General features: G+C 31.9%; 1 protein-coding gene across 4 annotated transcripts in view; it reads right to left on the reverse strand.

Annotated features, from left to right (window-relative positions):
* LOC140451388 (uncharacterized) overlaps positions 1-25,368 on the reverse strand; it is a 227,906-nt gene that overhangs the window by 189,198 nt on the left and 13,340 nt on the right. For all 4 annotated transcript variants that reach the window (XM_072545174.1, XM_072545172.1, XM_072545173.1 and 1 more), the window contains exon 4: positions 19,720-19,844. In XM_072545174.1, the coding sequence (XP_072401275.1) occupies positions 19,720-19,844 (125 nt within the window). The remainder of the gene's footprint in view (positions 1-19,719; positions 19,845-25,368) is intronic.

Here is a 25,368-nt window from a genome sequence, read left to right on the forward strand (position 1 = left end):
TGATCGAGACATAGTCTTCCAGCTCGTAATCCTGCTTTCATACGTTTCATACTCTTCTTCGACTAAATTTTTTAATATTATGCGGTATAGTCGACAAAGGTACTAAGGTACTTATCGCTGAAATACTTGTAGTTTCCACAACAGTCTTTTGGATCTTCGCTGTCAATGGGCGTAATTCGTGCTTCCTTCCAACTCCTTGGAATTTCTTCCCCGTTTATATATCTCATACATAATTCTTCCAGATAGCACGTCAACTTAAATGTTCAATTCTTTAATAGTTCTGCCGCTATACATTAAGGTCCTGATGCGGTATTGTTTTACAATGACTTTAGTACTTTTTCTATCAATTCTGCGTTCCCATTAATATATTCTCCTTGAAAGTGAACACATATAGGAGATAATGTAACGGTGTCAAATATCGGCAGTGAAAAAATTGTTCGCGTCGACAAAATGTTGGATAAAAAAATTGAACAGTATGAAGTTTTTTTTAAAACTCGGTTTTAAGTTGGCCTAGGAAAGGTATAAAACTTTGCAGCGGATTGGAATTATTGTCTAACGAATGCCAGAGTTTTTGTGTGGTACAAACGCTTTAAGGAGGGAAGGGTGTTCAAGATGAGCAACCTTTGACTTTAAAAAGTGACCGAAGTGACTATTTGGCCAAAATCTGGCTAAGAAAAATAAAAAATTATAAGAAGTGGCTAAATAAAGATGTTTATTAACAATCTAGACACTTAATTGCCACATATCGTACCACTATCGTTTTTTTTATTCAAACAAACCACATTTTTAAAGAATCTAAATTTGATAAATTAGATTATAGAACCGAAAAAAATGACATAGCCTCACCTTTTCTATTAGTATTTATCTCAATTCTAATACATCCCGAAAATAATTTTTCCCTCTCTTACACCCCATATTTTATAATATATTCATCCCCATAAAATAAATTATTGTATAACGCTTCAAACGTAAAAATAAATATCTTTGTTGACATCAACGTAATAACATTCTAAAATAAATAATATTTTGGTATATATTCTGTACTACAAAACAAAATAACAATGAATGAAAATTCACCGATATGGTTCCCATTTTTAATATCTGGATTTAAGTCCAATTTGAACAATTTAAACCTTTTTAAATAATTTAGTCTAAATATAATTGAAATCAGTTAATATGTAGAATGTTGTTGTCAATAATAGTGCTAAAGAGGATATTTTCCATAAATTATTTTCCAAAGTAAAGCATTGTACTAAATGAATTACCCACAATTTTACAATATTGGAAATATTTAAGCGGTTCTACTCCTAGCTATATTGTGATGTATGTATATAGTACAATCAATCGATCGTGGACTCAAGAGACTTATTTCAGCTTTTTGAAGATACCAAGGTTGACAAATCTATTAGTCCTGTGAAGACATTACCAAAATCCTAAGAAGTGAGGTAGAATTGCAATCAAACGACTTAAACAACAAGCAAAAGCCCAGGCCCTAGATAACATAATATATCCAGAAATACTGAAATTAATTGATGACAATCTAAATCTATGAATAGCTGTATTGAATCCAATTTATGAAACGGGGAAATGGCTGGAATTGGTCTTCATTTCACTACATAAAAAATTCAATTATCGCAATTGCGACGATTTTAAATTGACTACATCGTAACTAGCATTTAACTGCAGTTCAGATAGGGTTCCGGCGTGGATTGGACATGAAGGGAGCTCTTTTTACATTACAAATACCGTTGGCAAAATTTCACGATCAAAAAAAATATTTATACGTTTTGTTGATTTCGAGAAAGCCTCTGATAAAGTAAACCACTTCAGACTTTTACAAATACTAAAGGACATGTGATTATACAATAAAGACATAAGCCTAATTAAAAACTTGTACTAGCAGCAAACAGTAAAAATCAAAATTGATAACAATTTGTAAAAACAAATACCTATTAATAGAAGAGTACGACAGGGCTATGTGACAGAATTTAACATGAAATAAACAGTGATAACACCAAAGTTGTGACTTTTTGTCGAACTCAGAATGTTCCAATGCCTATCACATCGAATGGTAAAATCTTGAAACGAGTCCTGGATTGCTGAATAACCAACTGGACCTGAATCTCGATTAAATGTAAAATTGTAAGAGACGCATTCAGCCATGAATAAGGCATTTGAGATGTACATTTGCAGCAGAATATTGAAAATTCCATGGACTGACCATACAAAAAATACGAAAGGTGCTCGAGCGTGTAAGCAAATAAAGATAGATGCTCCACACTACCAAAGTCCACCACAGATCATACCTCCTTGGACATCTATTAAAGGATCAGAAATATTTCTTCCCCCCAACTCGTAATAACAGGTAAAATTAAAGCAAAACGGGGAGTCGAGATGAAAAAACTATCTTGGATCCGAAATATACGACAAGCGCATTCAGAAATGCTCTATTTACTTTATAAAATTAAATTTAGTTGCTGGAATTAGTTTAAGATGCTTAAAAAAACGATCAGTGAATTAACTCAATTAGAATATTCTTAATCAAAGATTGTTAACTCATTTTGTGAAATATTTTAAAGATTTAAGTACTGATGGAAATTTACATTTTGCAAATGTTGTTAAATTTCTGTGAGTGGCCGCAGAAAGTTCCAAGTCACACCATTTAGCAACTGCAAAGCATAATTATTTAGCGGAAAAAAAAATCTCGTCAAAATCATCATCATTATTCTAGCTCTACAACCCAGCGGGGGTCCTAGCCTCCTCAATAATTTCTCTCCAGTCGTTCCTATTCATCGCCTTCCTCCGCAAAGCACGTATTCCCATATTTCTCATGTCTTCATCATCAAAATCAACTAGTTTTAATATCTACATAACGATCTTCATGACGATCAAAGCGTTCAAAATTCAATAAAGATTGTTGGAAAGCTTTTATACGGTACAATTATACGATGTCATAAACTCAAAATGAGTCAATCAAAAACTATGTGCACCTAATGTATATGGTTATATACTAAACCAATGCGAAAAAAGGCCAGTCAACGAAGGTATTTGGATATCGTTAGATGAAACTGCTGACGTATAACAAAGATATGTTGCTAATTTTGTGTTCTATGTAATTGGAGTTAAAGAAAGGGATAGATCTTAATACAATTAGAGAAGGTAAATCATTCAAGCACAGCTGCATTATTAAATGACTGTCTTCTGGCCAAATGGCATTTTGTATAAAAATGTGTTAGTACTGATCCCAGATGCTGCAACTTATAGAAGGTGCGCCAAACCTCTGGCTTTCTTTTATTCGGGCTAAATTATAGTGTATATTAAAAATTTTTATAACGAAACTGATGTATATAAAAGACGCCTGCAATTTAAAATTATTTTCGATTATGCAGGTTCAGTCGGAACAATGGAATCAACCAGTGTTTTTTTTTAATGGAATATCCATTACAGAATTTTTGAATACATTTTTTAAACACATGAAGAGTGTGTATAAGATTTTATAGGTCTAAAGCTAACAATTTTCGAAATATTTACATTTTTAATAAAAAAAATATGCTAATATTTAAAGGAATGTAGATTCGGTTTTCAAGGTAATAAAAATGTAAATGATATGCAAACATTTTTCTAACTTAGTGTTATTTTTAAATAATTTAATATATTTGAAATCTATGCATACAATATACAGTGTGATCACTATTTTCAAATACAAAATTTTATCACTTTTTTAATGCTACATCCTGTATGCATTTTGTAGGAAATATTAAAACCTTTCTTTTAGTATTAGGTGGTACATACCAAGCAAAAGAACTAGAACTTTTATTTTTTTGCGGATTTTCTATGCTACTACAACTTAGTTGAATTTAATAACTCTTACAAAATAATATTTACCGTACTAATAAATGTAATCAATATACATTAATCTACATTTAATGTACTAAATTTATTGTTAATTAAATTGCATTTACGAGTAAAATCAGTTAAATAACTTTTTAATGTAAGTACAGTAGAACCTCGATAACTCAAACCTCAATTTCAAAAAATTATATGTTCCCTTCCCATCAGAGCCCAAAACCTCTACAACTTAAAATACACAACATCTATAACTTAAATAAATAATCTCAGTATTGGCCCTCAGTAACTTAAAGAAATGTTTCCACAACCTCTAAACATAAAATTGTTTGCCAATGAGTCATTTCGAAAGAACGTGCTTCCGGTCATATTGCTTGCACGTGTTTACTTAATGTAAACTGCATAATGTATTTACTATTATTTTCTTCTTGGAATCTCTTAAAAGCTGTATTTGCGGCGGTTAGGATGCTAGAACAACAGCTTACTGTATCATAAGTTTTTGATCACTGTCATAGAAACATCGCGTTACGTACTGTGTTCTAACTATAACTTGCTTAAAATGAGTTCAAAAAGAAAATTAACAACGCTAACATATGCTGATAAATTAAAAGCTATAGAAGCAGTGACCAATGGTTTCAAAAGAAAAGAAGTTGTCACTCAATTTTTAATACACGAGAGTACATTATCAATCATCATTAACAAAGAAGCTGAACTATTGACAAAACAAGAATCAGGAGGCAATATTCAATGAAAAATTCCCTAATTTGGAACAGTGTTTGTTTACGTGGTTAAAACAGTGTCGAAACAAAAACATCAGTGTCAGCGGGCCCATACTGAAAGACAAAACTGTAGAATTCACTAAAAATCGATAATTTTAAAGACAACAATGGCTGGTTAAAGAATTTCAAGAAATGACATTATTTAGCCTTCAAAAAAATGTGCGGCGAAAGTGCGAGCGTAAGCAAATCAGACTGCCAAGAATGGAAAGGCTAGAATATTTTTTAGTTGCATTTTTTGTAACAAATTTTATAGTTTAAATATAAATTTTTCAACTGAAGAAAGAATTGGTCGACATGACATTTGTGTTGGAAGACATTGTTTACTAGCTTCAAAAGTGTATGGTCAGAGATATTCCACACATATGACATCCTTCAAAAAACTTTTAAATCGCTTTGTTCCTTCGGGCAATGTGCAGTTTTTAAAACCATAAATACCAACAAGGGTTTCGGCTAAGGAAAATGAATTTCGAGTTATGGTACAAGTAATAGAGAAATACAGAATCCACAAATAAGTAAAGCGCCAACTGAGCAATAATACAGAGTTAAGTGCAACGACAATTCGATAAATTATAAAGAAAAATAAATTTCACCCATTTAAAATTCAGTTGCATTAGGGGTTAAATGAAGATTATTTTCAAAGAATTAATTTTTTTATGTAGCGGAAGAAATGTTGAGACCTTGTTGGATTACAAGTTATTAGACCTTACTTCTTCGACCGAACGGTCACTGGCAATGGGTATCTTAGGTTTTCAACAGATAAGTTACCTAGCTTTTTAGAAGATGTTCCCTTGGAAAATAAACAAAACATGTGGTTTCAACATGACAGAGCACCACCGCATCGCAAAAAATGTTAAATATGGGCTAAATAATCACTACAGCGACAGTTGGACTGGATGTGATGGTACTATGGAATGGCCCTCACCATCATCTCTAGGACTAATTCCACTGGACTATTTTTTTTAAATTCATATACAAAATGCATTCTGTGAGCGTTGGATCTGAAATACTACAAGACGTTCGACAGTCCTTTATTAACCGTATACGACTGTCTTAATGGGCAACATTTTGAACATTTATTAGCATAGTTAACAATACATTTATAAATAATTATTAGTTATCAATTAGGTAAATATTATTTTGTAACTAATTTTTACTGGTTTTTGTCTGTTATATGTTAGTTGGTACACTAGTTTGTTTTATATAAATTTATTACTAAAAAATCTGTAAAAACGTAAAATCATAGTTCCTCTCTAAATATATACATAACGAAACACGCTAAGTATACACAACCTCATATCAAAAGAAAGGTAAGATTTCCTACAAAATACAACTTTTAGTCCAGTCTTCAGAGACGAAAATGCCACTGAACCTCTAAAAATCATACGAATAAGCTAAATTTTGACAAAAGTTTACCACTTTTGCCCCGGGCTTTCCCCGAAAACCCCGTAAGTAGAGGAAAGAAAACGGAAAAAAATCGATTTACAAAGAATCTGTACGCTACAGACATTAATGTTTCAAATAAAAAATGTAGCTGAGATAATTTTGAACAAAATGGTTTGTTTTTTTTTTAGAATAAACCGTTCCCTCAAAAACAAAGATTAAAGCGATCGGCTATTGTGAAAGCAATTACGCGCGCGAAATATAAAACCTATAATATATACGGGGTTTCATTAAAAACACACAATTTTATTTCATTCCGCTGTTCCGACTGACCCTGTATAATCAAAAATATACACATCAGCTTTATTATAATTTTTTTTTATATATTTCATAGTTTATCCGATATCAAAGAAAGCTAGAGGTTTGGCGCATCCTGTATGTACACATATGCAATTATATTTACATTATAAGCATATTTTGCTCATATTAAATGCATAATTATTCGAACCCTATTTATGACACAAGAGTTAAAATCTGATTACATAAAAAATGGGAACAATCTCGGTGAACTCGTTAACTACCGATGCGTTTTCATGTGGTTATCTCTCCACTGCTTTGTGGTAAACGTTTTTAAACAAATAGTGCACTGAAAGGGCTTAACCTCGTCGTGTGACCTCATATGAACCCGCATCGAAAAAGACGTTTTGAATTTTTTCCCACAAGTCGTACAAATATGGTTATATGTATCGCTGTGGACTAACATGTGGCGCTGGAGGTGTTTTTTACAGGAAAAGCTCTTATCGCATTCTGAACACTTAAAACTGTTGGGACTTCCATGGACTCCTTTTAGGTGCTGACTCAAACTAACGATACTTTTTCCGCATAAAGTACAGACCTTATATTTTTCTACGTTATGAGCCTGATACTTATGTTTACGATATGAGTTTCTTAAATCAAACTTTAAATTACATTCCTTACATCTGTAGTGTCGTTTCCGTTTTGACGGACCTTTTTTATCTTTCTCTTTCGGTTTTCTGCTTTTATACTTTCTCTTCTTCACTTCAATTTTGTTTTCGTCCGATTCTTCTATTTTGTGGGATTTGAAAAATGGCAAAAAGCATTTGTGTTCGTCCACGTCGATGTCTTGAATAGGTTTACTGCAAAAGGCGCATGATAAATAGCAACTTTCACATACATGATCCATATTGAAATAATCTGAGCACTTCGCACAGTAAAAAATCTTATGAAAAAGGTCTGATAGTTGCAGATTTTCTGTAAGAGCAGGTAAAGAATTTGACGAACCCTTGGATCTGAAAACGAATACCATGAATGTTGCTTTTAAAACTGTATAATGTTACGTACACCGTTTTGTTCTCAATATGTTTATAACAATCTGAAAAATAAGGAAGTTTTATTTGACTGAACACTAAATTTACGGTGAAACAATTTCAATTAACTGTCCATTTGGTTTACGTATTTCAAATTGCCAAAAATCTAATGTTTTTATAGTAGTAGTGTAGTTTTGATATTTTGTAATCTCTGAAAATTAACCACATTTTGTTGATGCTATAAATAGTCCAGTGAGTAAGTTTATCTCGGGGCATCGCCATAGCTAAGTATTTGATGAACTTTTCCATAACATATGTCTACTTTAAGCAAACCTATAAACCTGTTTTTTTTAATCAACTATTTATATTAATAAAAAGGCGGTTTTTTCGATTTTTCGCTTACCATTAAAAGGATATGTATTTATAATCAAATATAAAAAGTTTATTATCTGTTAAAAAAGGAAAAAAGGTATTAAAAATTTTTTTAAATTAATTTGTTTTTCCAAAAATACTAAAATCGTTAACTGTTTATAATTTTAAATTATTAAATTAACTTCAAAGGACTTCATCCTCAAAGGGGGGACTTGTAGTGCTTCACAAACCCCTTAAAATTTCAGCTTCATCCATCAATTGGTTTGAAAGTTATACCCATCAGTATTTGATTAGATTTCTCAAATGAAGGAAGTTAGAAAATCGTGTTATAGTAAAAAGTGTTTGATAATGGACATCCGATTTATGTAAGAATATTTTCAGTACCTTTTTTGGGAATACTAGGATCAAATCAATTTTACATATTTTAAAAAATCTTAAAATATAACGTAGTGTACATATTTTGCATCAAGATTACAAGCAACAGTTAAAAATTCATATAACTATTCCTGTACCCATATGGACACCCACTAGGCGGTTATGTGGTCAAAACTTATATTTTTATAATTTCACTGGACTGACTGAAGCTTTAGATTTGGTGTAGGAAGAAGATGAAGTAACAGACATTTTTTGAGCCGCCTGAATCAAATTTCCTTACTTAAGGATTAGGTGACGAATACGAAGGTGGTTACCCTGATAACTTTCAACTTCGTTCAGGTGCGGAAGTTGTATTTGCAGATTCTGAAGGTCTACGATATGTACAATCAGACCTAGAATCAAGTTATGATAATGATTTGCAGATATGGCAAATATAGCTTACAATGAATCGATGATACGCTACTTTGGCCATCATGGCCGCAAACAGTTTATCAGAGGAAAGCCTGTAAGATTTGCCTATAAGATGTGATGTAATCAGGGAAAAACCCTAGATCTAATGAAGAATATCAAAAATATTTTGGAATAAATGATACAGATGATCGAAGAATTGAGTGATAAAGGATCTCTAAGATACAATTTTGTCGTTGATAATTTATTTACCAGTACAAACTTGTTAAGTACTCTAAAGGCTAATGGGTACGAGGTTACGGGTACTGAATATTGTTCGTAAGGAAACTGGTATTCAATACGTTCGTTGTAGGTACAAAAAATGTAACAATTGTAAGATATTCTAAAAAAAGATAGCAAGACACAAGTATTACAAGTATTGGACTATACAGTATAACAGCATGGGAGGAACTGATCTCATGGACAGTAAGATATCTTGGTAAGAAATAAAGAGCAATATTTCTATAAACATAAATATATGGGTAATTTTTTTCAGTTATCGAGTGGGTATACATTCCAAAAAATGGTACTGGCCAATATTTATGCAGGTGCCTCATCGGTGCAGCTCCTCAAAATGCATGGACTTGAACAAAATGAAACGTTGGTCTTTGTATTTCATGCAAATGGGACAAATTAATGATTTTTTAATGGCTCCATATGGAACCACCGTTTTTTTTTTCCAAAAAAAAAAGAAAGAATATTGTTTTATTTCGGCTTAAATTTAAGAAAAATAAGTTGTTTTTTCACATAGTTTTAAATAAAACTACTGCATATAAAAAGAATTTTCTTTTCTCGGCGCTAATGGGTTGTACACCTCAGGTTTTTTTTTTAATAACATGACATAAAATAATGAAGAAACTTTGATTCCATAAATACCGTATTAGTCCGGCAGTAGGGTACCTTTCTATATGCATGTAAGGGGTATAGTTAAAAACTGTTTCATCTTATGTAAAAATTTTCGCTCAATACGAATATTAGGTAATCCTTTTCGGAAAGATTTTCGAAACGGAAATTGAAACGGAAATTGAAATGTCACTCAAACGTACTTTAACCTTTAATTGTGGCTTATTCCCATTTAAATAGTAATTACTTTAAAATGGCACAAGAAAATAGCTTCAGAAGAATATTATGTAGGTGTACATCTTAAAAAGTGATACCAATTTGTATAAACAATTTTTTATAAATTTTCGGATTTAAATATAATTTACAACTAGTCCCATCTAAAAGTACGGCTAAAGATACCTTACAAATGTCAAAAATTTTAAGTCGAGAAATCGAAGATTTAGTTTAATATGGTGCATATTTCTCTAATAGCTGCACGTAAATAGAAAGTTTAAATCTATTTTGACAATTAACCACTGAAAAAATGAAAGAAGCTTATTGAGTTAACAAGCAATAACCAAATAGCATTTCGCCCTTGCAGAATCAACGCTAGTACGTGTCGATATTACGCGTGCTTCTGCTGTTTGTAATTTGCTACTATTTTACACTGCTCAAAGCACACATAATATCGACACGTACTAGCCCGCTGAGTGCTTGTTGATTCTGCAAGGGCAAAATACTCTTTGGTTATTTATTGCTTGTTAACTCAATGGAAAAGAAAGTTTCTTCAATATTAAATCCATTTTTTTTTCAATAGTAAATTGTCAAAATAGGTTTAAACTTTCTATTTACGTGCAGCTATAAGAGAAATATGCACCGTGGTTATGAGGACTGAGTTCTGCAACTGAAAATATAAAGGATTGCGTACTATAGGTATATATTAATACAAAACTCATCTAACACTGAAATCCTGAACAGTGTTAAATTTTGCTTATTTCTCTGCACTAAGACAGTCTCGAAAAGGTCGCTATTGCTGAAAAACGAACTTTTTTCTATTTATAAAAAATTTGCATTGACTAATTAAAACCCACAAGGAAAATGAAATTTCTGTAGTTGGCTGTATACCATGAATCACAAGTTTTATTTAAAAATCCTTTAAAAGAGATATGTAATTAAAAAGACCCTTTCGGACCACATTAAAGAATGTTTTTGGACTAAAAAATCCATCATCAGTGTATTATTACCTGGAATATTTATTACCACTTTAATGAAAACAAAGGCTAAATTTTGACAAGGTTGAAAAAGCAATGTGGTTAAATACCGTTACTAGATTCGTTGTGTTACATTATAGTTGAAAATATGTTGCGAAAGTATTATATATAACAGTAGTTATCGAGAAAAGGAGTACGACCGTCAATCCAATATAAATTAAGGATCACTCGGAAGAGTGGTGGGTTTTTTTCGGTCAAAAGGTGGAGAAAAAAGACAAAGATGATGGCTACTTCATCTATTTATTGAAGACGTTTCGCTTTCTTAATCAGAAAGCATCATCAGTTCATCTAAAAAGAACAATATGAAAAAACCACACAAGCATGGAAAAGTTGTTACATGTGTTACCTTAAAAAGATATGTAGCAGTCAGTGATATTAAAATTGTAAAGACGCTTAAGTAAATGTACATTATACGATTACGATGTATAAACAATAAATTGAACTAAATACAGTTAACAATTTGTTCAAACTAAGCACAGCAAAAAGAACATGTGGTTTTTTATACATGTATAAGTAAAAAAAAACATTGAAAAAGAGTATAAAGAACTAAGAAAATCAAAGATGCACTTCCAACAATATAGCACTAGTTATGATTTAATTTTAACTTTAGGTAGCATTATTAAAGTAATTAATATTGAAATTGAATAATTTAATGTGTAATGAAATTACCACTCCTGGCTTCTTGAATGCTGCCGGTAAAATGGTGTTATATTAAAACAAACGCGCCAACAACGTGAAAAGACAGTAAACCTTGAGGTCATTAATTATGACAGAACAACAAGGTGAAATACCAACCCTAATAATAGAGCGGTTTATTTAAATGATGAGTTTGGGTGACAACCTACTTGTAAGGAACCAATAAATGAAAGGAAAGGTGGTTACTAACACCATATTTCCCACCAGTGATCGGTTAAGAAAAAACAAACAAGTAAGGTCACTCCAAAAACTCATATACGAATCGTCAACGTTGTGGCTGATTATATTATATAACAAATGTTGTACCTTTTTAAGGGTTTTTACCTAGATATTTAGTTGTTTGACTGATGTATACCTAGTAAATATTTAATCACATTGCTTTTTCAACTGTAGTCAAAATTTAACTTTGTTTGCTTTTACTAAAGTGGTAATACTTACTCCAGGTAATATTACACTGATGATGGACTTTTTAGTCCGAAAACGTTCCGTGATGTAGCCGAAAGGGTCTTTTTAGTTATATTCCTCTTATTAAATGAAATAATTAAGACAATCCTCTTGAGTTTTTTAAATTAAAAATAACTTTTTTCATCTTTTCGCTTATTAGGCCAAGTACGTTCTCGTGGCTATTCTGTAAAACCGTCCTAATGATTGGTACTCCCAATACCTGCTGTAGGATCTAATTCACTACCGAATTCCTTAGATTCTTGCTATTGGCTATCACTGTGTACAGTAATAGTTTATTTCAAATCGCCTTAACAATAATTTTGTAATGATTTTTATAAGCAATAAATATTTCTATATCATACGTTAAGAATGGTCGTAAAAATGGAATTTTAATTTAATTTAATTAATATTAAATTTAATTAATGTATTTAATTGTCCAAAATTATATTATGTATTTATAGATCGCTGAAAAATTGATTTTTTTTTAACCATTAAAATTCGTTTAAATTTAAATAAAAATTTACCATATATATTTTAGGCCATAGTAAACTAAATTATAATTTTTGTTTGATTATATTATATTCATAAATAAATCTAGGAACGATAAATTGTTGAATCGTCAGTATACAATTAATTTTACTGCTCTATAAATAGGTCACTGGTACTTAGCGATATCAAAATATCCTACATTTTAATATTGAGTTATATATGAATCTGTGGAGAAATACAATTGAATTTTTATAATTGTACACTTGTTTATTGCGATTTACGTAAAAAGTTTTGTATTTATTCATATTTAGGAAATTATTTCATGGTAAGTAACTAATATTTTAACGATTATTTTGGATAATGTAAAAATAAAGTAAATAAAATATTTTTGCTATTAATCTACATATTCTATTACTTGCAGATGTGTCTAAAAGCATTATCTTTACAAGAATTATAAGATATAATAAATAGTACTAATTTTATGGATGTTGAAGGGATTGATGTAATAGTGTCGAAACCTGATTCTTTAACAGATGAAGATGAAGCCGATGATGATTTACTAGGAACAGCCGAAGTAAAGGGTGTAAGTAGTACTTAACATGTTACGATAGCATTGCTGAAACTGCAAGTCACTGGGTATTTTTTGATAACCAGCAGAGGTTTACTTAACTCATTTACAAAAAATGTGGAAACCGAGCAACAGGAACCTAACGGGAAAATAGGTTATCAGTGTTCTATTCAAGAAAGAAAAATTCTTGGTAAAGAAGCTCGTGGTTCATATGATTTTATATGATACAATGGAACGATAATAAGTGTGTTACTATAGCCTCTAATTATAGAACCTCTAGCAGAATCTAATAGATGGGATCGCAAGCTCAAAGGAAAACGTTTAATTTCTCAACCACAAGTGTTTACAACCACAACAAAAATTATACCTACATGGGAGACGTGGATCAACACTAATGGTTTGTTGGAAAATATGCCGCTAAAATCAGAGCTAAAAAGTGGTATTCGCCAATATTTACACAAATAATTCATATGGCATTAGTAAATTTGTGGCTTCTCTACAGAAGAGTCAAGAAGTCGAATATTACTTTTAAAGGACATTTAATAGAAAAACGTGAAAAGCAGAGAAGATGTTAAGCAGAAAATTGTAAAGTTAGACCACTGTGTAGACCATTGTGTAAATAGTATCATAAAAATAAACTTGTTTTTATTACATGTAAATAAAAATTTTTAGTCTCATTCCTGTTTTGAACTCGTTCATACATGCAATTAATATAACCCTAACGCTCAGTGTCCTATTTATAGATCTGGTCATAAAGCAAAAATGTGAAGGTCTAAGCCGGGAAAATTCAAAGAGAAAATAATACAGTAACAAGTATATTTATACCGTACAGTATAAAATGATTTTATCGTAATATAACAATAAGCCACAATCTCTGAAACTGTTTGCATCACTTATATAAATTTTCGTTTATGGAGGTTTTGTAATATGACCGATCTGATGGTAGTATTCAAATCTTTGTCAGATTTTCAGTTTTTCTAAAATATTTTTAAAGAAATTACCCTGTATGTTTTTTTCTTTATGAAATATTTTTTGTCGTACCACTAACGGCCATAATTCTGGAAACTTAATTATTGTTTTTCCAGCTACACTCGTCTCATGTAGTTTATCAATACGGTTACATTTGTTTTGTGTTTTATATTTATAGTTAATATTTTATGTATTGCCCACTCTATATATATTTACATAATTATTTAATAAAATATCGTGGCCTGAAAACACGAGTGGCACAACTCAAAATCTGATAAACAAGTTTTAACAGTCACGAATTTTTGAAAAATCATTTTTGATAACAATCCTAATACTAGAAATAAAATAAATTTAATAAAATTCTTGATAACCAAATTTTAATCACTTGTATAAATTGATCAGTTTTTGAGTTGTGCCACTCTTGCATGTAGCCGACGATATGGAAACGGATTCAAGCGAAATGCCCAAAATTCGAGACGTGTGAATGACAACACTGAAACGCGTCAGTTTCACTAGTCATGTCAACGATAAGTGACGGAATATGCCGCCCCGGAAGAGTGTAGTAGTTTCATGAGTTTTCCGAGATTATTTATTCCGAGTTTAGGTAGTTGTTAATAAGGCGATATTTTTAAATTGTCGGACGGAAACAATCATTGTCGATTCCTGGCTCCCATAAACCCTAAACGTGCGGACTGGTCGCCAGAAAAAAAGACCAAAACAAATGTAGGCAGAATGTCTTTCGAAGATCGTCGCTGATCTGCATGAGATTAATGCTATTCAATGCTAAATCAACTGATGTTAATATCGGCCGCACTATCAGAAGTGGTGTGAAAATGGATTGCGAGCAAGAACCCTCTAGAAAGAAGAAGCAAAAACGGACCGATTGGGCTTTCGACACACAAAGAATCGACAGAACAGTGGATTAAGGTAATTTGGAGTGATGAAATCAAAATATTATGAAAGTGGCAGTATCGTGCCGAATCCCAAATAACAAAAAAATAATGGAAGCCATTATTCAAAACTGGTTTAGGATTATTACACAAGATTTGGCTCGTCTAGTGAACTCATGCGTAGAATAAAGTATGTACTACAGAACAAGGATTATCTCGTTGAATGCGTTCAACACTACACCAAATATCTCGAAAAATTTGATGTATGGACAAGAATAATATATTAGAAGAAAGGCGTAATTATATTTCCGCGATCGCCCGATATGTCATTTAAAAAAACACCGTCTATAAAACCAAACCTGCCTATAATATAGGTAAATGAAATTCAATTTTCCTATTTTTTATCACTTAAATGTGGACCTTCGTTATCACAACACAAATATCTAAAGATATGTTTCAGTTACTGCAGGTTTTCTACACCATGTTTGGGTAAACCTTTTACTACATAAATTTCGAACTTTTTTATTGATGGCATATACCTTATTATGTGATTTCTGGTATGATATAAATTATTTAAAGTAAAGAGTATTCAAATTAAACGAATTCATTTAAAGCATCGCCGTATTAATATATTATTTTAGTTTTAGAAGAAAATTTTAAAAACGGAAAATCTGGCGACTACTTCCGTACTACCTAGGATAAGCCATTTTATTCCACAAACCAAAAATGCTTATAAATCAACCCAAACCGTTAATAAAAAGGTCATTGAGGGATTCCATACTTAAAACTAACTGTATATGAGTGATAGATACAAATAGAACATCAAAACGGAGGTAACAATATTAACTTATATTTTTTAATTCTTTAGAATACAGCTGACGGTATGGAATGGTAAACCGAATGAATTAAACGATGGAGCTTTCAGAATAAAACTCATATTGCGTGAATGAAAATCGAAAGCATGTATTAATGAATTCGGTAATTTAGTAGAATAAATTAAGTAAAAGTGATGACAAAGACTGCTATCGAAACAGTATTGAAACAATTTGTAAATCATTTTCGTACATATATATATAAAAAAATCACTTACCTTTAAAAGCCCATCTGCTACTCCAAATCCTAAAGTATAGCAAATGCTTTTTATGATAAATTAAGATTGAAACCTTTTGCTATTATTTTAAAAAATTGTTTGTCTAGAACTCTTAATAGATGAATCATCTGCATCTACAATAAGAAATTATATAAAAAGCATTTACTTAAACCTTCATAGCCCGAAAGAAGTTATATATAAGTAATAACAGTTACAATAACCATTTTAGTCTATTTTAGGAATATCCCGAATTCAAAAGCGGAATCAGATAGATGAAATAAGGTAATTTCTTCAGTAAGTGCAAATATAAGAAGTTATAGGTCAGTCGAAGGGCACAAAAGAAGGAAGTTATCAAAAGATTTGTCTAAATTTAGTTCAGGTAACTTGAGAAATAGAGTTTCTCTTGAGAGAGGAATCCTTGTGTGATAAGATATAGAATTGTACACGAAGACATTTGTGAATTAAATATAACCATGCAAAGAAATGTCAATTAGCAAAAGAAACGAAACGATGGAAAAAAAATTGTCGGGATACGCAGAAGCCCAAAAAATATAATTTTCTTGATGTAATTTCTGCACAATTATTTTATGTTCTGGAACACTACCGGAGGTAGTTTTGAAGAGTAATTCGGAGGTGGTTTTGAAGAGTAATTCGGAAGTGGTTTTGAAAAAAAATATATCAGTTCTATAGTTAGAGATTAATTCCCGTTATATGGCAAGTCCTCTTCCTTTAAACAGACAGGTATGTAAAGTGTTTAATTGTTTTTCACTTCAGGTTTATGAAGGTTAATCTTTCCTTTATATACTCGAACATGGTAAAATAAATGATAACAAATGTTGAGAAACGCTATCGGCATAAAACCGGATTTTTTTATTTACATTATCTACTGAGACTATCTATAACAGTTTAAATATCGTCAAATAACGGCAAAAAGTAAAAACCCTGATACTTTTCAGAAAATAAATATACTTCGGGAAGATTCAGCAAAAACCGAAAAAAAAAATTGTACAACTTAAAAAACAAGGCTGTATCAGTTATTTTACCACATATTTTAAATGATTTAGAACACAACTTCCACGATGATTATTGTATATTATTAACGTTAATAAAATATCAAAATGAAATTTAATAATCGGGACAGTTCTAAAATACAATTTAATTGGTTCTGACAAAATTAGAAAAAATCGAGACAAACATCGTTGAAGTTAAGTTCTCAAGTGGAAAATAAAAAGATGGAATTTTAAAAAATCAAGTTTATTTCTCAATTTTAATAATTCGAAGAAAATGTTAATGACTTTTACAGCAACATCCTGGCAGGAATGACTTGATGATCAATGGGAAGCAAGAAGACACCCTCTGGACGATGAACCCAATGGAAACGGTGATGGCTCTACACCTTGAAGCCGGTTTAAGGACTGGATGTCCCTATGATCCGTGGAAGCCTTGGTATCTTGACAGGGTGCACCCTCTTCGAGTTTAAATAGTATACTTTGCATATTACCCCAAAAAATATGAGCTCTTTCCAAAGGTTTTATTGCAATACTTTAATTTTATTAACGAGAAGGCCTTCTGATGTGACATATTTTTATAAAAATAATACTAGTTTTTCAAATAGTATTAGTTTCGAAAAAATACATCTTTATAAAGTTTTCTAACTACTAATATGTATTTACGAAGTTGAAACCAAAACATTGGTAATATCTGATATTTCATAAGAACAATGTCTGGAATCAATGTTATTGTTAGTTTATTATATAAATATGAGCAGCAATATTTTTGTAAAATTTGCATAAAAAACGCGACTTGTGATAACTTAAGTAAATAGATCAAGTTAGTAACATCAATAAATAGAATGTGATAAAAAAACTACAAAATAAACCTACTAATATTCCCAATAAAATTGTCAAATGTTAAAACAGCAAAGAATCATTAAACGCATGCAAACAATTCAAAATAAAAACGATCCCCATATTGGATCAATAAACTGCAGCTGCTGAAGCGTGAACGTGGCAACTGCGCGAAATTTTCGTAGAAAAGCCGAAACATACACTAACATCCAACTGGCAACGCCGATAAATCGAGGTCACGCGTCCCTGAACGGATGGAGTCGGAACAATGTTGCGCCGAAAATTTATATCGACGCAATAAAATGCCTAGCAACCCGGATCACCTGAACTGAAGATCCAAATTTATAAATGAACAATTCAACTGAATTATTCTTCTATAAAATAATGAATTCTTCTGTAAATATGCACATGCTTCCAAAATTAAAAATATAAATTTGGAAGTTTATTAAAATTTACATTTTCGATTTCGATGTGAGAATACTCCAAATTTTAAATTTAAATTTTGGTTTTCTTTTCTCTACATCAATTTGACGAAAATGTAACACGTGCTGCTTTATCTTGATACATCACCAAAGAAGTTGACAAAATGTGCCAACTTCTTTATTACCTAGCACTATCACTGAAATGTGAAAATTATCACAAAACGGATAATTTTAAATAGTTCAGTGGAAAAATAACAAAAGACACTTTGAAATGACAAATTTTACCAAAATTGGCAAAATTCGAAAAAAAAACAAATAGGAATAAAACACGTACATATGGTGCGTGCTTTAAACAAGTTTATTTTAATGATTTTGAGTACTTGTTTTTGTTTAATTGTGTTCAAACTTGTTTAAAGCACACAAAACAAAATTTTAAAAAAATACAAAAATTACACAAAATGGAGCCATCAGCAAATGTATATATAAAAGAAAATATTTATTTCTTGCTCAATGATTTGACTAAATAAGTAACTGAAAAATATTTTTCTGTCAACTAAAAATGTAAGTAGTAATTTTAATCGTCCAAGACTATTGTTTATATTTAATATACAATTATACTTTTATAAAAAAAAAACACTTCGAAATGGATTCTCCAAACATTAAAAATCGAAATAATGCAATTCACAGATACTAAATACTCGAAAACATCTGTCAATTGACCAATACAGAAAGTAGCTGAACCAATCAATCCAGTTATGTTGCAGTATTGAGTACCTAGTGAAATTGTATCTCTTCAAAATAGCTTAACTCCACAAAATATGTGTCCCTAACTAATATAAAAATGTATATTAACTTGAAACGACTGTTACACTCAGTCAAAAAATGTTTTAAGTAAAACATTTTCGAAATACCGAAAGCAACAGAAACATTTCTAGCTAATATAAAAATGTGTGCGATCATTTCTTGTTTAATATTGCTTAGACCAGACAAAAACTTCTTAAGAACTATTAAGAAGTGCTTGGACAGGTCCTCAAATGATTTATTTTTGATTTTGTGGGCTAATCAATTTTCAAAATTGTTCTTTCAAATTGACAGAAACATTAAGTAATGCTTCTTATTTTTGTGAAAGAACTGAACAGAAAATCAATTCCCTTTCTATATAAAAATAAATCAAGAATGCATTATCATACAAAAACATAATCGCAAAATTAAATTCACAATAAATCACAAGAAAAATTAGGAGAATCAGCTTTTTTAAGGTTTTAAGACAATCCATTTTAGCATTTGCTGATGGTATAAAGGTTACCTGGATGTACTTTTCTTTATACATAAACAATTGAAATTTACACATTACAGTACAACATTATGAAAAGAGAAAAATACTGGTTTTGCCACATTAAATAAAAATATCATCCCTAGATCTAAACATTTCCTATCATCAAATAATTCAATTTCTTAAAAATCAACTGATAAATCAATACATGAAAAACTGATAAATTAATAACTATCTCAAATTAATAAAAGAGCAAATTATTTTGAAAAATAATACTAATAATAAAATCATTAATTCTTCCGAAATTATCATCAAGAAACTTAAATAAACAAAATATTGACAGAACCAGCAACATGTAATGTACACCCAGGCAAAAGGTACAATTTGGTGTGAAATAAAACAAGTACTCACGGTGCTTCTACTCCTTCTTTGCCAACACCCGAGGGCCCCGGTTGATCATCTGCACTAGTTGATGGAACATCAACGAACGCAGGTTCATGATCGTCATTATCACTATCGTCGCTGTCATCTTCAACCTGTAACAAAAGGGATTTGTTTGGTACCACAAAAACAATCCTTGTCGAAATGAAAACGGTTTGTAGGTTTCTGATAATTTTAAAGGCTGGTAAGTTATACAAATTGTTCCAAACTTGTTGAATCACAATTTTCTACGTTTGATATGGTTTGGTTTATTACGTCATAGCAATGACTTTACTAAATGGTCTTTGCATGATAGTAAACGATATGATTGGAAATATTCAACAGTAGATTAATACAATATCAGAACAAAAAATGTTAATTTCTGATAGGTTCAATTAGCCATTCTAGTGGCTCATTTCAAAGACATTAAAAACAATGAAAAACCTACAAGGAACGTTCAACAAATACGTGCATTGTGATCCTGTTTTGACGGTTCGAAAAGAGAATCTCATGATTTTAAACAATGAAAGAAATTGAGTTGACAGCAGTGACAGATTATTTCATTTAAAAAGTGTACTCCATGCAGAAACGGAAATAACTGAATAGAATATAATAAGATCATCCGAGTAAAAATTAGTTATAAAAACAGGAAGTGTCCCGAATGAGTGGTTTTACGAATCCTAACAACTATATAATGGGACAAGTTAAAATATATACAACAAATTCAACCGTATGAATGTTAATTTAGTATTTTTTTAATAGTTATGAATGATAATATTGCTAAATAAGAATAGTTTAAATGATAATCATAAAACTAAATATTGTTTTATAGAACCACATAACCTCCAAGCAATTTGATAACCCAGTCTGAGAGACTTTCACACTCCTTGGAATGACATTTGGGTATTGCAATTCATTGCAGCGACCTATTAATACAATAAGAATCATCAAAATATGTAAAAATTAGTGACAACTAAATAATGGGAGAGTATAAAGTAACTGCTAAAAACCACACAAGACAAGTATGTTGCGAAAACAATGCAGCCAGACACTCACAACATCAAACTATGTTCTACATTTAATTTCTTGTCAAATTAATCAAATTAAGTGAATCGCCGTACTATTTCAATAAAATGGTGCCCAAAAATTCGTGAGTTGGTGATAAAAATGATTGCCGCAATAAAACAATCCTTGAAGTGGCGGATGAAATTAATATTTTTAATACAGTGTAGAATATACTTAGGCATTATGAGGAAACAAAAGTATCTTTTGATACTTTTCTAAATAAAAGATCAAAAAAGGTAAAAGCTCGGGTCGTCCAAAACTAGTTCCTGATAGAAATAGGAGAATATTAGTAAAACAAGTCGAAGAAATACTCTAAGACAAGTTACAGCTGAATGGAATCAATCATGAAACTGGATAAAAACTGTCAAGGGAATGCTGTCGCAAGTGGAAAATCTGAATTAAGTTTTATAAAATTGAATTACAGGTAATAACTTAAAAGTGCACTCGTAGTTTAATATATTTAACATATTTTCTTCTAGGTAAAGGAAAAGCCGCTGTTAACAGCAAAAACAAAAGCAAGCCAGGCTCACTTGGGCAAAATCTAAACTCTCTTGGTCGGTGGAAGATTTGTCCCGAGTAATATTTAGTGAAGAATAAAAATACGACGCATGTGTTGATGATTACCGCAAACGAGTTATTCTTTTTGCGTGTATTTTAGTTTGCCCTATTATATAGTTGTTAGGACTCGTCTAAAATTTGCAAATCAAAAAATATAGTGTTTAAATTGTTTCCGATTGCTTCTTCGTACGTTTTTGCTACAATCCGAACGGTAAAAAGTGAGAAACCGTTAACAGGCATGGCAACTCTATTTTGGACATAATTCGAAACCTTCAAAAACATTACAACAAAGAAATCAAAGAAACATCTCATTGACATCAGAATAACGCATTTCCGCATAAGTTGCCTATTCTCCAAATTTGAGCTTCGAGATGGTTAGCATTAACTCAATCACTGTCGATCCCAAATCCGAATGCGAAAGGAGCAGAATGAAGGGTTAGCGAATGGGTCTTAACAGCAGTAGATCAGCAATGTGATTATAGGGTGATTAGCGCGCCGATTGCGTAGGATTTGGAAAACTCAGTTGGATACTGAAGAACTTTACAATACCTCGATACTTGAGGAGCAAAGTGTTCAACCAATGCATCCTTCCTATCATGACATGAATGTCAAACCTGGACTCTAACCAAGGCAAATATGGATAAACTAGATAAAAAGAGGAACGACTTTTACGAAAGAGTAGACAAAAAGACCAACGTTGGAACGCCACAATACAACATTGGAGACCTTACAAAGGTAAACGACCAAGAAGAAGACCATAGATGAGATGCGTGGACGACATAAAAAGAATAACCAAAACAAATTGGAAGTATGTTGCTCAGGATAGAGATAGATGGAAGGAGTCGGGAGAGGGCTATGTATAAAAATGGAAGAGAGAAGGATAAAAAACGCACCAATGATTCCAATGACAAAAAATTCTTTGACTAAAGAAGACTAAAAAAGTAGGGAAGATGTCTCAGAAATTACATTAAAATAACAGTAGCCATAATGAACTAGGCCTTATACACTTAGCAACACTAAATAAGACACTAGTACCTATTTTAAACACAGGCTTACACAAAGTAACTTGAACCCTCCACTAAAGGGGGTGACTTATAAGTCTACACCGTGGTTTTAAAGAACGTTGGTTTGACTCGCGGCTTGTTGGTGTTAATACACTAGCGAGCAGAGCAGTCGTGTATAAATGAGAATTGAATCGGAGACTGAAGTTGTATGTTATTGCGTTACAGCATACCGCGAAATAATGAAAAGGAAGCGAAAACGTCATAGACTTTGGGTTAGAAATTGGATAGAAAAAAGGCAAGAATTGTCTCACATCTCAAAAATCGCGCCACGTTAATTTATTTAACACCTTCCTAAAAACTGAGTTTATTCTCGGCAAAATACAAAAACTACATATGAAAGTTAATAAACATTTTTGTTTAGAATTATCTCAGCGACGTTTTTTAATTAAAACATTTTTTTCTACGGTGAATAGATTCTTGGTAAATCGATTTTTTTGTGTTTTTACCCTCTGCGAGGGGTAAAAGTGGTAAACTTTTTGCATTTTTTTAAGGTTCCCAAAATTAATATCTCTGCAAAATTCAGCTTGTTTGTATACTTTTTATGGGTCAAGCCTCTGACGACTGGACTATAATACAAAAACAAAACACTACTGTGAGAAATGAATAAATCGAAAAAAATCTGTCATAAACTTACACAGGTGAGGCAGAACAAAACCTTGAAGACGAGCTGAGGTACGCGAAACAAATAAAAGAGAATATGAACCACCAACGATTCTTAAAGTTAGATACAGTTAATTCAAGACATTTGGCGAGAAAAAACAATGCCAGATGAATGGAAAGAAGGGGTTATTGTACCAATACACAAAAAAGGAAACAAAAAGCAATGTACTAACTACCGGGGAATAACACTCCTAAACACCACCTACAAAATCTTTGCAAACATCCTGCTAGAAAGAACCAAAACATGCACAGAAGGAATCTTGGAGATTATCAATGCGGATTTAGACCGAGCCGCTCTACCATTAACCAGATATTCACAATAAAACAGATAATGGAAAAATGCTAGGAATTTGATAGTGAGCTTCATCAGATGTTCATAAATTTTAAACAAGCATTTGATAGAGTATGCAGGGCCGGACTGTGGACAACGATGCAGGAACTTGGTTTTCCAAAAAAACTAGTCAGGTTGATAAACCGAATAAAGTATTTCATCGAGAAGGATCAAACTTACTACTGGCATTTGCAGACGATGTCGATCTAGGAAACACACGATTAAGGATGAAGGAGACTTTCGTGAGGTTCGAAAAGGAAGCAGAGAAGATGGGGCTCCAAATCAACGAAAACAAGACGAAATATATGTATATGAGACGCAATAACCAAAGCAGAGGCAGAATCGGTCAGAACATGACCATCGATGACTTTGAGCGCGTTAGAGAATTCAAGTATCTTGGAACAACAATAACTGAAGACAATAACGGATCACAAGAAATAAACAACAGGATTCAGGCCGGCAACAGATGTCTTTTTGCCCTCCAAAACCTTATAAAATCGAAACAACTAACAAGACGTACGAAGATACAGGTCTATAAAACAATCATACGACCCGTTGTGATGTATGAAAGCGAAACGTGGACGATAGCAAAGGCAAACGAAGAGAGACTATGTGTTTGGGAAAGAAAAATCCTAAGGAAGATCTTTGGCCCTGTGCTGGATGAAGCATCAAGACAATATAGGATACAAACTAACAAAGAGCTCGAAAAACTTTACCCAGACGCCAACATCATAAAAGAAATAAAGTCCATAAGACTCCAATGGACAGGACACCTCAGAAGATTCTGATGAACGAACAGTAAGACTGGTGTGGGAGGAAGCACAACTGGAAGGAGACAACGCGGACGCCCTCGTCTCCAGTGGCGAGATAATATAGCAGGAGACCTAAGCACTATGGCGTGGAGAATTGGATGGAAGTTGCTCAAGACAGAAAACAATGGAGGCATGTTGTCTAGTAGGCTAAAACCCACGAAGGGTTGTAACGCCACGGAGTAAGTAAGAAGCAAAAAAGAGCGACAAGAATGATTGAGATAAGAACAGCATCAATGATCAGCACAATCGACTCAGTTGTATAGCTCATTTGACTCCGTATAAAGTAATCTATACTCTCAATTTTAGAAGACATGTATGCATTCACTACTATAAAACAACTTAGAAATAATCAATGGTAAATGGAAGAATAATGTTATCAACACTCACAGAATAGTGTAACATGACAATTTAATTTACGAGAGCCTGTTCAAAACTTCTGTTTCTACTCATAAATGGAAGGAACGTCAGAATTGAAAGTGAAACAAACTTCTACTTTTGAGTAACTAAATCAAAACAAAGAATGCAGGGAAATATTGTAAAATAAAAGGTAAAAATTCGTAGTTATAGAGAGTAGAAAACATGTGGGCGGAAAAATTATTAGGGGCACCAAAAAATTGGTGTTCAAATCAGTATTTTATTTGGTATTTCTTCTGGTATGACTATTAAAATTTTTGATAAGCGGCAACACTGGCAGACTGCTTATGTATGAAATAATAATTACTCAAATTTGTTTTTCGCCAGCTTTCGGTGTCCGATATATTTAACAGGGACGTAATATTGGTTATTTAGTCATTTTAGCTACATTTAATGACACGATTCTAATTAAAAAATTGTTCAAAATTATTTTTTTAGCATCGGCAAAATTGCAAACTGGCCTCGAGGAAAAATTAGATAAATAAATATGTAATTACTGCACTTTTCACTTTCCCAGATAGTTATTACAACTACTGCAGCTGTTTCGAAATCTGTAGTTAACCAAATTTGAACCGGGATGGAAAAGAATCACTAATCCTCGTACTGATCGTAACATCAGGTATATTTGTCTCGAAAATCATAAAAAAAGTGCACATCTGACTATGACGATTAATAATGAAAGAAGTAATGTAACAGTCAGACGACGACTGGCCGAAGAGAATCTGCTAGGTCGCCG

This window comes from Diabrotica undecimpunctata, chromosome 9, assembly GCF_040954645.1.
Source record: "Diabrotica undecimpunctata isolate CICGRU chromosome 9, icDiaUnde3, whole genome shotgun sequence".
Classification (NCBI taxonomy): Eukaryota; Metazoa; Arthropoda; class Insecta; order Coleoptera; family Chrysomelidae; genus Diabrotica; species Diabrotica undecimpunctata.